Source organism: Pezoporus wallicus, unplaced genomic scaffold (assembly GCF_028554395.1).
Source record: "Pezoporus wallicus isolate ANWC-B61680 ecotype Strahan unplaced genomic scaffold, APGP_CSIRO_Pwel_v1 contig_7896, whole genome shotgun sequence".
Lineage (NCBI taxonomy): Eukaryota > Metazoa > Chordata > Aves > Psittaciformes > Psittacidae > Pezoporus > Pezoporus wallicus.
Window position 1 is genome coordinate 456,692 of NW_026639609.1, and position 14,254 is coordinate 470,945.

At 47.0% G+C, this 14,254-nt stretch overlaps 1 protein-coding gene across 3 annotated transcripts in view; it reads right to left on the reverse strand.

Moving 5' to 3' along the window:
* Positions 1-51: 51 nt before the first annotated feature.
* The window catches only part of WDR59 (WD repeat domain 59), a 47,747-nt gene continuing 33,544 nt past the window's right edge, over positions 52-14,254 (reverse strand). For all 3 annotated transcript variants that reach the window (XM_057415184.1, XM_057415185.1, XM_057415183.1), the window contains 8 exons: positions 9,738-9,871; positions 8,192-8,273; positions 6,237-6,349; positions 5,069-5,213; positions 4,905-4,977; positions 3,227-3,353; positions 2,687-2,829; positions 52-1,703 (listed from right to left, as the gene is read on the reverse strand). In XM_057415184.1, coding sequence (XP_057271167.1) covers positions 1,468-1,703; positions 2,687-2,829; positions 3,227-3,353; positions 4,905-4,977; positions 5,069-5,213; positions 6,237-6,349; positions 8,192-8,273; positions 9,738-9,871 — 1,053 coding nt within the window. In that variant the 3' untranslated portion in view covers positions 52-1,467. The remainder of the gene's footprint in view (positions 1,704-2,686; positions 2,830-3,226; positions 3,354-4,904; positions 4,978-5,068; positions 5,214-6,236; positions 6,350-8,191; positions 8,274-9,737; positions 9,872-14,254) is intronic.

Consider the following 14,254-nt stretch of genomic DNA (forward strand, 5'->3'; position numbering starts at 1 on the left):
CTCCCCAAGGAGGGAGAACCAGCACAGCAACATCAAGTTCTACCAGAAGAGCACTTAAAAAAATATCTTTAATGGTATAATATTTTCAGAGACACCCATCTGTTTATTCCACAGCAAAGCTGGCACAAAGGCTGGGAGCAGGCATGGCACATGGCCCTGCACATCAGGCAAGCACAGGAAATTGGGATCAGTGCTGGCATGGCATGGTAGTAACTCCAGCAGGTTCAGCCCTCACCACCCATTTGCCCAAAGCCAAAGCTCAGGCCAAAGCCTACTCAGAGGAGCTCGAGGTGCACAGGGCATGCACACAACTGCACAGCATCCCTGGGATGGGAGTGCCCAGGGGCACAGCCCCAAACAGATGGATCAATCTGGTACATTCTGCTACTGAAGCTCCACAGGGAGAAAAGGCACAAACCTTTTGCCTCCATGAATCCCACCACCCTTCTAAAACCCCTTTTCCCCTCAAAATTGCTCCCCATCTCAGAAGCCTTGCCACTCAAGCACACTGTCAGCAAACCTCAACTTATTCACAGATTTTCCTCATAGAGCATGGAGAAAACAGTCAAAAGGAGTTGCACGAAGCAAGCTCAGAAGGGAAGAAAAGGCTGTCTGAAACCATCTCAGGTGTCACCACCCATGGAAATGCTGCATGAATCCCAGACTCAAAAGGCAGCATCACTGACAAGGCAGGGACAGGCAAGTTAAAGTGCATTATATCACCAGGTCAGAGCAGCAGATGGAGACACTGGAGTAACAGGACTAAAACTGCTGGAAGAAAGGAATTAATCCCAGTGACCCTGGGCATACAGTGAGGCTTTACACACCAGCCACAGGTATAGACCCGTGATGGAGAAGCTATTTAGGAAGTAATCCTAAAAAATGTTACTTTCCAGGATTTTACTCTTGCTTTATGGGATAATCTAATAAATGTAAACAGCCATTCCAAAAAAAAAACCCACCTTGCTGCTTCCTAAAGTGACTCTGAGCAGACCTATGGACTGTTTGTTCTCTAAGCCCAGTTCACAGTTCGCCTTTAGAGCTCACTGTTGCTTGTGAATTATTTCTGCTTTAACTATTTGGCTCCCTTGGAGTCCCTGTAAAGACACTATGCAGCTGAAGAAAGTTTGGCTCTGCCATGAGAGCCCTTTCCAAAGAAGCTTTTAAACACCTCTTCATCCCCATGAAGACTAGCAAATATTCATACACCCTTTTGCAGAAGGGAGCAAATTTTTTTTGACTGGCATCTATTGCCAGCAATGGACACAGGGAATTTGGTCACATCAGTCTGAAAGCAACATGTGTAGGAATATTGGAAGCACTTGTATACATCACTGCAGTGCCTCACCAGGACACCCTGCTTCAGCTCACTGTGGCATCTCCTCCAGACATGCTGTGGAGCAGAGCTGATACACCATCATTTGGGAATTAAAAGAGTAAGTGCAGCTCACGGGATGCCAGCCCTGCTCAGAAGGTGCTCTCGAGCAGGCAGTGGCATCCGCAGCCTGTAGGGCACACCTCCTGTGTGCGAAACCACTCCATCATATGGCTGGTGTGGCCCCCGTGTCCACACGTCAGGCAGAAATTGGAGGAGCCTCGCACCGCCACGTGACAGATAGCGCACTGGAAGGTGAAGCTCTTGCAGATGGCGCATTGGGTACCACGCACCTCGCTGCGGCAGTGGCTGCAGTACACGCCGAACTCTGGCAGCAGGGAACAAGCAGAGAGTTAGTCCTGGCAGCCCTGCACACAGCCCCCCGTTCAACAAAGGAGGCCCCCAGACTCGCTGCCCAAGAGACTGGCCTCAAACCTCCCACACAGTGGGAGAATATTACAGAATCATGGAATGGTTTGGGTTCGAAAGGACCTTAAAGCTCGCCCAGTTCCAACCCCCACCATGGGCAGGGACACCTTCCACTAGACCAGGTTGCTCCAAGCCCCATCCAGGCTGGCCTTGAACACTGCCAGGGATGGACAGTCACGTATCTGTTAGCAATTTCAGTCTGGTATCAGTGCCATGGCTGTCAGCCATGGAGGGGCAATGGCAGTGGTCAAACTCACTAATTTTCCCTCCAGTTACTCCCCAGGAGGAGTTTCAGGTGCCAAGGTGAGACAGCCACAAATTCCCTGGCATCTCTTCTCCATCTCTCCTCCCAGGTTAGGTGCACCTTCTCCCAGAGGCCCAGGAAGAAGGCATTCTGGCAGCTGCCCTTAAGCAGCAGTTCTGGGCACCTACACTGCTGGAAAAATTTTGGAATGAAAGTTCTATTTGCCTATTGACTGGCTCACCCACAGTTAGAGATCTTTCAATATGGCACTAGAAGGACACATCAGCCCAGATTCAGAAGTTAGGACAGATCGTGTCTGGGCTCTTCTTCAGAAGGAATAAAGAATGGTCATCAGCATAAACAGCTGAATATCACTAGGATAACAGTGTGTACTTTTCCAGCTTTGCTGAAGAGATATTGCTGTCTACTTGAACCAACATCAAGCCCTTGAACTAATATCTGCAAGCCTCATCTCCAAGCAAAGCTGAGAAGCAGCCAAACCCATCTCTCAGCAGAGCAAACCTCTGGGCAGCATGAGGGACACTTTACATCCTACCTACTGACCCTGTGTTCCTATGCTCCCGAGGCAGAGCTGTGACTCTGCCTGGCAGCTGGAGCAGACTGAAGAAGGCACTCACCAATTCCTTTGTGGGGATCAGGAGGACAAGAGACAAACTTGAGAACCTCAGCCCTCTTCTCTCGCAGGCCCCAGCGGTAAAGGATTTCTCCATAGCACTTCTTAAAGTCATCAAATTGCTGAGTGTTGGCAGGATCCAGGAGCCTAGAGGAATAAACAGGGTTGTCATCCACCCAGGGGCTGCAATCTTTTTCCCAGTGATGTCTATACAACTAGGTAACACTTCTAGGAGAGCAGATTGCTTCCCATGTGCTGCTGACAACCTGGCTGAACGCTAATGGGTCTGGCCTCCACTTCTACACTGAAGGGTGTGGACTCAGTGGGTGCACTGCCCACTGGGGCCCCCACCATGGCCACTTGTAGATGTATCATATGCCATCCAAGCAGAGTTGATCTGCAGTATGAAGCTTCTCCAAATGAAAAGGTCCAGGAGCAGGTGTGGTACTTCACAGCACCAACAGAGACCTGGCTATAGTGTTTTAGCTGACTCGGGTACAGAGTAACACACCCCTGAGTGCCCCCAAGACACTCTATAACCTACCTTTTGTTCTTCTCATGCTGGTCTTTCTCACGCTCCCGATGATCGGGATATGTTAGGTTTCCATAGCGAAAGTCATCTGGAGAAGACTCACACCAGGGAGTGGAGGCCTGCTCTGTGTCTTTGTTTGCTGCAAGCATCAAAAGGCTGTGAGCTCACCTCAGAAAGCAAAGTGCTCATGAGCATAACCTCATCAAAACCAAGGTGGGGAAGGAAACATGGAAGACCACTACCTTAGAAAACTAAGTAACCATCTCTATTTGCCAAGTGCTTCTACTGCACTTGGAATCCTGGACTTGTTTGGGTTGAAAAGGACCTTAAAGACCATCTAGTTCCAACCCCCATGCCATGGGCAAGGACAAATTACTCTTCTGGTGATAGGATGGGAATGGGGATCATCAGGCAAAGAAATTTAACATGGAGGAATCCCTTTTGCTTTTTTCCACTTTAGACAGCAAGTAATCAGGCATTCAATCCCAGAGAGTTTGCTTGGGAATGTTATCCCTGGCAGACTTGGAAGGAGACAGGAGAGTCCTCCCTGTCTCTTTCCTAGAGAGGGAGGACTCTCATCACAAGGGCTGCAGTTACGTAAAGGGATCTCTCTATGGGAGGTATTGCCCTTGGGACAGGGAGAAGACTATTAATAATGGCTACAAGACATCAACAGCTACACTAAGCACCATTCTCTGCTCTTCCTCATGTCACAGATGCCCTGATACCACCCTGAAAAGTTACAGCTTTGGTGCTAACAACGCTGATGCTGCCCCAGGCTGTGTGTATCACAAGGAATTAGCCAACGGCTTCAACTCTGACACTGAAGCCCTTAAGAATGATTTGTCTTTGACACCTTTGCAGCTCAGCAGAAAACCTCATTAGGCCTGTGGGTACTTCATGGCACCAAGAACATGAGATAACCACAGCCTTCCCAACTGCTGCTGTTTTTCCAGTGATAGGAAAAAGCACAGCACTCCTTTTGCTCCCCCTGAACCCTGTGGAATTAGCTGGCTGATGATACTGCGAGGCCACTGAATCGCTGAATGATTGTGGTGACTGGAAGAAGTGCCTGAGGACTGAAGAAAGAAAATGTCACTGCTGCCTTCAAAGACAAGGAGAAGGACCCAGGGAACTGCACGGCACTCAGCCCTACCTCAATCCCTGGGAAGGTAATGGGGCAGCTAATCCTGGGAACCATGTCCAGTCATGTGTAGGCCAATACCAGGAGGAGTTGGCATGGATAACAGCCTCAGTCAAGGCAGTTAACCCAAGTGCTTGCTATAGCCATGCTGGAAGCAAAACAGTACAAACTGGTCTGTCTCTTTACTTGGCTCCCACTGGAAAAGGCAGCAGTGGGAGCTCTTGGCTCTCGGTTAACCTGAGATCTAAGGGCCTAGCTGGGTATGTCTAAGGTGTTTGCAACAATTCCTCGAAAGCCTAGTGGCACAGCATGCTACAGAAGTCAGAAGGGGCAGGACTGCACGAGCATGGACGTGGTTACTGCAAGCCCTGCTCACTTCCAACCACAGAGTCCCATCACATGGGCCAAACTCTGAAAATATACTCTAGCAGAGTACATTTACAACCACAACCTTACTTCCCCGACAGGAAGGAAGGAGCAGAAGCCACCTAAAATCCAGGCCAGAAGGGACGGAGATCCTGCTATTTCCTACCCAGGTCTTCATACCTATGCTCCAGCCTCCGGTGCCAAGTCCAGGATCTGACATACTGGAACAGGAACCAGAGGAAGTAAAGCTGGGCTGTTGAGAGGAAAGGAGAGGAAATCATGTTACCTATATGAGCAATGCTCACAGATAGTCGAGACAAATGGGGAAGAACTGGCAATCATACATAGCGGCTGTGGGAGGCCAGGTTGGAGGCACGAGGAGGAAAGGGGCCAGAGTTTGGGCACCCTTGTAGCCTGGATTGGGCTTCAAATACACTGCAGAGCATGGCCAGGGTCTGCACATCGTGGAGCTGAGAGTAATGAGCCAGCCTGTGAAATGAAAAGGACACACAGTGTGGGACTGGGCAGAATTCAGTGGCAAAAGTATTCAGACTGCAGGGCAACTAATTCTGAGCCTCTTGCCTAAACCAATTTGGGACACATTACTGACCAGAGAAGGCATGTATGCTCTGAAGGACTCGGTTGCCCTTTCTGTTCTGTCATTGAGGAGCCAGTCCTCCTCCTGAGCACACTCACAGGCCAGAGAAAGATGGGAGGTCTGGGAATACAGCAGTACTCATGCCCTGATTATCCCAAGTTTGTGCAGCTTCAGGAACAACATCCACAGAACTAATTTTAAAAGCTGCAGCCATTAGACTCACCCCCAGCTACAATGTCTTTCTGAGAAAACCTGTTTTGCCTTGTGGACCACAGGTTTTCTGGGTGGCTGTGAAGTTTCCGGTTTGCTCTGAAGACTGCGCTCCCCTCCCACCACTGCCACATAGCAGGAAAGAGCTACGTCAAGCAACAGTAATGCCAAAGTACACCTCACAAATCCTATGCCTCCAATTAGGGTATACTGAGATAATATCAACTACTAATTATGTCCTCTCCTGAAGAGATTCAATGGCAGAAAGACATATGCAGCTAATACTTGGCTTTGAGACCAGTGGAATGGTTTCCCTCGTGTTTATATGGCAACAGTGACTCTGAAGGTGGAAAAAGCAGCTGCATCAACACCCTCATTTAGGTGGGGAGCAGAAAACCAAAATCCCTAAGCCAGGCATTGTGTAAATGCTGGAAAGCAGAGCTCCAACTGCACCTGGCCTATTGATCAGTGTCAGCCAAAGATGACCTGGGTGCTAGACTGAGGCCAAATCCTGCCTCCTGTATGTCATAAACACACTTGCAGCTTCCCTTCTTGATGCACCTCAGGCTTTAGAAGTGAATATACACGCTGTGACACTACACTACTCCAAATCTGAAATGACACCTTACCACCAGGTACATAGTTATGGAGGGCTTTGCTTCAGCAGCCATTCCCCAACCCCTCCCCGGCATTCAAACACCTACAGGGACTCCAGTAATTGACGTCCAAATGGATGTTGTGCCCAAGGTATCTCCAAATCTGGGTCAGACTTTGGTCCAAGACAGAGATCAGTGGCTACCATGGCCAGTGACCAAACCTGGCAGACAGGAAGGAAAAGCATCAAAGCTACAATTAGGAACAACCATACTCTCAGGGCATGGGTGTGTACAAATTCCCTCACAGACAGATAATAATGGAGCTTTTTTTTTTCCTAGCAGCCAGGAGCAGTTTCAGCCTCTATGTCACAAATAATATACATAATAACACAAACCCAAAGCTTTCCCTGTTCCACTTGCTTTAGGTTTGAGTTAAACCTTGAAGAACAGTCTAACACTCAGGGTAGCTTAACAGACCTGTTAGTGCATTTTATAGTAACAAACCTCAAAAGGGTTTAGTTTTAGTTTTTGATACTGTTCTCGGATTCAGAGATGTCTGGTGGCTGAAAGTTTACTTTTCATGCAGTCATTCACCAGTATCTTTTGATTAGTTGTGTTACTGATCATCTCTGCTCTCCCAGTGCAGCCCAGTGTGGTCAGGAGTACAAATTTGCCATTTCTACTCCAATAGTTTAGCTATTTCACATGATATTTCTCATTCATTTACATACTCCACTCTGAAAATGATCTTTTCAGCCTCTATACTGCTGCTCTAGGACTGGTTTTGTCTGTTATGCCTTTTAAATTGGGGCAATTAGAATATTCCAAGGAAAAGCATAGCTCCTAGTTTGGCATGAAAAAGAGAACAGGAAAAGAAAATTGTGCTGGAAAGACTGCAGAAATCAGAGCTGGTAACATGGAAAAGTAAAGAAAACCCACATGCTCCAAACAGGAAGAACAGCGAGGAGCAGCAGTCCCCCAGCTGCTCACTGGGAAACCAGAAACAGGACAGAAACCAAAGATGGGGCTGAGTACAAGAGAACAAAGAAAGGAAATTGGTAAGATGCCACCTCCTATACTGCTATAGAGCACATCTTACACGTAACGTGCAACTTAAACACCCCTACCTGCTAGGAATGGGGCAAGCTGCAACACAGAGTGGAGTTACATAGGACAGGGAAAAACAAGCAAGAAACAGAGGTATCTCAGAGGAAGCTTGCAAAAGTTATTCCACCCAAGCTCTGGTCCTATGTGGGCAATGCAAGATGAAGCATTGACAAAGAGGATGTAGACCTGCGTCCTCTCTCCTGCTCCAGGAGAACCCACCAAGAAGCGAGACAACAGTTCGAGTTTGCTTCTGCTTAGATGAGGTAAGCCTGTGCATGTTCCCTGTTCAGGTCTAGGAAAAGCCAAATGCTCAGGAGTAGAGAACAGCTCCTCTGGTAGTGCCAGCTCCTGTATCTTTCAGATGCTCCTGTCAAATGTTCTGCCTGTTGTATTGGACTAATCACACAGCAAAAGATGTGCTACAATAATAATTTTTCTCCTATTATTAGCTGCAGGCAAGTAGCCAGCCCCATTTTGGGGCTGGGCTCCTGGGTTCAGACTTCTGTGAAGAAGCAGGCTGCAGCTGGCACCCAGTGCCAATGCAGATGAATACCAAACAATGGGAACCATTATGCATAAGAGAGAAGTAAAAAAATCACCCATCAAAATGCTGACAGCAGCTCGGCAACTCTGTGCACAGTTACTCCATTTGCTGACTCAAAAGCAGGCTGCATTCCTCACTTTGCCTGCAGGAATTCCCTGAAAAATGTGCTTCACTCAGTTTGACAAAGGGCATAAAACAATCTGCTTGCAGCCCTGGGAAGGAATCTCTAAATGCCAGGAATCAATGAGATAGAGACCACCTCTGTGGCTCTTCCACAGGCCTTGGTTCACAAAATGGAAATTCCCTGGAACAATTGCTCAACCCAGGTGGCTGTTTGGGTATCAAGGTGAGAGCACAAGTCATTTGAAGGTAGCACAGCGTGCTGAGGAAGAGCTCCGACTCAATGCCATACCTGTACGAGGTCCCTCCGTCCCACAGCCAAGGCTGAGGCAGCATTCTTCTGGCAAGTCTCCTGGATATTATTCACATTTAGTCTAAAAAGAGAGAGCTCAGTTATCTATGAAGGTAAAAGTAAAAAGAAAAACTCATGCTAAAACCCACATTACCTATAAAGGTGGGGAGGGATGGGGAAAAGTAGTACTAACAGCAGCGAGTAGCTCAAAATTTCCTGATCAATACAAACGTGCTAGCATAGCCAGGATCCCATAGCTTCCTTCTCTTATTCAGGGATCACTGCCATCCTTCTCCCACTGTTCATCTTCACTAACGCACTGCACATCAAGTCCAGCTTCCAAACTAGCTGGGATTGATCCTAAGAAGCACCATCTCCAAGGAGATACCAGATCAAACTTGTACCAGAATACCCCTAAGCCAAGATTCATTCTTGTCCCTAGAAGCTGGTGCCATCAGTTATGTGGTCCTGTGCCCATTCAGCCAATTGGTCTCCTCTGACTGACCTGGACTGAGACAGTGGCATGCTGAGGAGAAGCAGACTGGTCTTCAGCCTGCTCTGCAGTAGGACAACACATTCACTGTGGAGTCTCTGAGAGGTTGGCAAGGTGGCCTGAGGAAACCCATGTGAGCTTTCCTGATTATCATCAGAATTCTTCCCCAGACATGTGGCACTTTTACTGCTTAAGATCTTACAGCAAATGTAAAAAGGTCAGGATGTTCACACATGAGATATCCAGAGTGGAAAGGTCCAACAGTTTTTTTTTAAAGAACACTTTCTTCTAATAATACAGAAAAAAACCTGACACGGGATATTTTTGTTTTCTCTCTCTTCCCATACCCTTCTGTCTCCTCTAAGAAGGGACACCTGCTTCTTCCCTGAATGTCCACAAATTGAAAATTCTGTGAAGGACAAGGCAGTATTACCAAAGCTAAGGAAAAAAAAAATCAGGAACAGAGATTTTGTAACTATCTGAAACAGAGAGTTTGGAAAAAGAAGCCCCTTGTCCTTAAAAAACCCCTGACCAAACAACCAAAACTCACAGAACTTCTCCATCTTTTCCATTAAAGCAAAAAAATCTGCTGTACAGACACTGGCATGTACAACCAAGTCTCCAAGTGAATGGGGCATTCCAAATACTTCTGAAATGAAAAAGTCTTATGAGATATTAACAGATTTACAGTATGAAAATGTGCATTTATTGGGATTTTTAAGCCTTTGCATTTAAGTGTGGAGTTTAACACAAGATTTGAAAAGGAATTTGTACTGATAACCTCTCTCAAGCTGCAAACCTGTAAGATTTGCAATGATGTTCAAACTCTGTATACAACACCCCAGCACAAATTTATTTGTCACGCTTTTCACATTTATAGGAGACAAGTCCCCCTCCACAGGCAGAGGGATACCTTGATAAAGCAGCAACACAAGAACAGAGGAAGAAGGTACAGAAGCACTCAAAGATCAGGGCTGACTGATATCAGGAGTAAAGCACAGCAAAAAACAGCTGCTTTGATTTGGGAAAGGGTGCCAACTCATATATACTCACATATAGAGCTCTCCTAGCAGCTTGTGGACAGGCAGCAAGCAGGAAATATCTTGGATAATAACTTTCCCGGCAGCTTTAATGGGTCGGTTGTTGGCATCTGTCCCCTCTCGTTTGCTTTTCCACCTCCTTGATTTCTGCATAACAAATTGCAACGTGTTACAGGGGAGGAGGACAGCAGGCTTCTTTGGCCAGGGAAAAAAGCACTAGGGTCAGGAATAATGCAAGCAGCACCCAAACCTGCCTTTCAGAAGGCTCTTTGTTACCCTGGAAAACATCCATGACATGCCCAGGAGAACAAGCATCTCCATCTGTAGAAGTGAAAAACGGGTCAAGGCAGCAAGCTCAAGGTCAAACTCACTCAAAAAGTATTTTTTGAAAGCCAATAAGAGAATAAATGGGCCTCAGGATGCCAATCAAACCTGGGCAGGTTTGGCAGGAGGATGGCTCAATTATCATTCTCATTAGAGGTCTGGTGTGGAAACCTTCTCTGCACAGACCACTGCTGACTTCAGCCAACATCAGCACAGAGATGTGTGGAGGCAGCTTTTGCTTGCCCCTAGCTTCAGGGCAAACTGACAGCTCCAGAGTCTGTTCTAGTCTGTCCTTTCAGTGTTCGAGTAAACCTCTGTTTAGCTTCACACAGCAGGGGTCCCACCTCCTGCTTTATCAACACCTTCAGAAAAGCAACTGGCAAATGATAAAGCAGGACCCAAGTTTTCCTAGCTACCATGCTCACAGCTACTTACAGCTGGCTTAGGACATAAGGTGGTGGGGAGAAGGGAGAAGAGGAATCAACACAAGGGAACAAAACCAAGAAGCCAAGATTCCCAGATACTCTCCGTAACAGACATGGAGACCACATAAATGCCAAGCTGCATAAAGCCACCTTGGCTGTATGAAACACCATAGAGTATTTGCCTAGTATCCTGAGCTCTTCCAGCTCCTCACTCTAGGAGGGTGAGGAGGAGCAGGGATGAGAGGATGAGCAGCAGCACAACAGGCAGAAGACACTGGAGCTCTACTGGCTCCTATGCAGCATTTCCCAGAGCAACAAAGAATGCTTTGCAGTGCTGCTCCCCTATGTCTTGTTCCCTCTTGTTCCCTCACTGACACACAGAGTTGATGCCCCTACGTGGAAGTATCCTGGTCATGTCAAGTTATGCAGGGTATTCTAAGGCACTTGTGGGGCTTCCTACATCCCTATCTGAAGCAGACAGCTCCTTTGATGGGGCCAGCAAACCAGTCCTATGGTGATAGTTCTGCAAGACAACACATCCATGCTCCTGAAGAGCAGGCTAGGCTACAGGAAGGGCAGGACTTGGACCTACAATTGGGTCACCTCTGCTGTGGATGTTAGGCCAGGTCTGGGATGGCTAGGTACCAAACTACCATCATACACAGTCCTGCGGAACCTGAGCAGGCTCATCACAGTCACAAAATGCCCTTAAAAAAAACTCATTAGAGAAAAATATCTCCTTAGATCTTAAGAAATTAATTCCTCCTTCACTGCCTGCCTGGCCCAAGCTGAAGCCAATGTGCTGAGGAGGTCTTGCTCTGCTGAGAGCACATGCTACTAGCACGTCACAAGAACCAAAACAGACATGCTCCTGAAGCCACTCTGGACAGTGGGTGACTGAGGCTCAGAGGCTCAAGCACAGGCTTGACAGTAAGCGAAGGAGGCATTTCAGACCTCAAAGAGGTGGAGATGGATTTTGCCTGGGTTGCCCATGTGAGAGCATCACCACTTCCCCTGATTTTCCACTGCTCCTCAGAGGAAAGAGAAGCAGAGTGTGCATGCTGCCCAATATTCAGAGGTGCCAAATGGTGGTGGAAATAGGGCTGTCAGCATTCAGTGCTAGGAGGCTGACTAGGGTATGATTCTGATCTCTGCCATGTCCCCTCAAGTCCTAATCCATTCAAGCAGAGTTTGCCTGCAGTATTTATCTGCTACATCATTCTGAGAAGTGCTATGCAGTAGGTAGTGGATAAAATGTGGTCAGGTGGGAGACCAATCTCTCTGGAATCCATCAGTTCCTAGTGAAGGCAGTCTGATTTACCTCTGACTCTCTTCTCATCAGGCAGACTATACCTCTTTTGATACTACCTAAAAATGTAGCTACCCTCCCCATGCTGAAGAATGTGGGCTGTATTACAAAAAGGTAATCAAATAAAAGTGGCACCTGTACCTCATTCCTTGTCAGGACAGCCAAATGCTGTCTGCTAGCTTCAGTGAGGAGCTACTGATGCTGCCAAAACCAGTACTTGTGCAAAGCTTGGGAACACCAGCAGGGACATGCAGTGCTCAGCCACTGTTCTGGAAGGGCTACCAGGCTCCTCACAACCAAAGCTGCTGTTTGTGCTGTGTTTGAGTAGGTAGTTGGACCCAGGCTTGCAGATGCACAACCACATTCTGCAGGTCTATCACCAGGGGTCTTCCAAGGCTTGGCAGGAATTTGGAGAGGAACTTGCCACCTCCTGACCATCCATAAGCCAGCTGCCCCCAGGACTCGCAGACTATGCAGAATTCCCTCTCACTGAGGCAGGTTCTCTGACCCATCCTCAGAAACAGATTCAACCTGCTCCTGCCCTCTGCAAGAGCAGACTGAAGAAGCCTCCTAACAGGCATTTCAAAGGCTAGAAACATGGACAACACATATCACTTTCCACAGGTAATTCAGTCACTTTTTTGCTGTTGTTGTTTTGAGGAGAATGACAACAAATGAAGATGACAATGGAAAAGAGACCTCATGAATGGTTTCCACTTCTTGCTGTTAGCATATCACCAGACAAATGAAGACACTACATGTACCAGAATCCCCTGAGAACTCGGACTCACAACAAAATTATCCTGTTTTCTTCCTCCAAGCACTGAATATTTACTGGCAGAAAGGGATGCCCTAATACTTTACTGGTGGAACTCCTGGATTAGAGATAGCTGATGGCCAATATGTCCTGCCAGCATTACACTGCCACAACCACTATTTCCTGCCCTGTGACAAAAGCAAATCCGAAAGCCAAATGTAAAGTCACATTAAAATGTCTGTTCTTCTGCAATTCAGGTTTGCCTCAGCCACAGTAACAAACTGCTAGAAAAAAACTATGAACAGAAGTATGGGAACCATCACCACTGACAGCAGAAGCTCTACTTTGAGCCAAATAATTGCTGGTGTTCATTACAGGAGTGGCTCTCCACCAGGCAGTATTTGAGCACCATTAACAGGGGTTACCAGAGGCAAGAAGGGCTCTAGCTTGGGTTTGTCTAGACAAGGTCCACCACAAGGCTCGTCATTCCCTTCTGCTTCACCTCTTCTCCCTGGGGAAGCTCTCACTATGGTGTTATTTAAAGGTGTCATCAAGATGCAAGGGCATTAGGGTAGGATGGAAAACAGGTCTCTTCCTAGGGCCTGAAGCACAGGTCACAAGGGGTAGCAGGGAACATAACAGTTTGAGCTGAAGCAGAAATTAACATGCATGCACCAAGATAACTATGACAGTTGAAGGTCAAAGAAACGGGCTTTCTGCACTGTCTCCAACATTTCTAGCCTGCAGCCTAGAATCCATGTCAAGCAGAACTGCATCTACCCAGCAGCTCCTGAGAGTTCAAGGAGAGGAAGAACAGAAAGAAAATAGCTACAGTGACAGTAAATTAAGACTCATCAGTTCCTCAGAGCATCAGAAGGAAAGAAACCAGAGTATTTATGACAATCATGGGGTTGAAGGTGACAGTGGGAACAGCACCAAGTAATGACTAAAAAAGCCAGCCTGTATCTGCACTACCATACCTAAGGCTGTAATTTCCTGCAACCTGAGGTGATAACAATGGCAGTAAATGGGTTACATGTATAAACAGACAGCCCAAGAATAAGCCACCAACTGCTTCGTAGCAACCACCATCATCACTATGTACACAGCAGAAGTAGTTCCGAAATGCTGCGTGCCTGCTTGGAAAGGATGCCCAACAGTTGGGTGTGTGTGTCTTTGGATCCTGTTGAGGCAGTGCTGTAAGCAGCATCATGAAATGTAAAGTGCCTATTTGCAGAAGCAGATGCAAAATTTCAGGGTTTGTGGTATAAAGTGGCGTTAGTAGAGCACAGGGAAAGCTTGTGGACAGAAGTGAACAGACTTGATGCCAAAGACTAAGCTGCAATATGGCATTTAGAAAATGAAGAGGTAAACCTGCTCAAAGTCAGGTTCAAACTGCTTCTAATATTATTTTTTCTTTTAAAGTAAGATTTAAAAATTGCTGCCTCCCTGCAAAAAGCTATATGCTCTTTTATTCTGAACTACTGCCTACAGATTAACTCCCCCATGCAGGTCATGCAGCACTGCCTGGATTTTTCTTTTCAAAATAATCAACATTTACTATTTCCAGCACCTCCCACAGTACCAGGCAACTTCCACAAAGGGGACAAAAAAAACCCAACCAACCTACCAGAGGCACTTCTGTGGCCCCCAGCAGGAATATTTCTTTAGAGCTTTCACTAATTAATAGCTGGCACCTGCCCTGAAGCACTGGC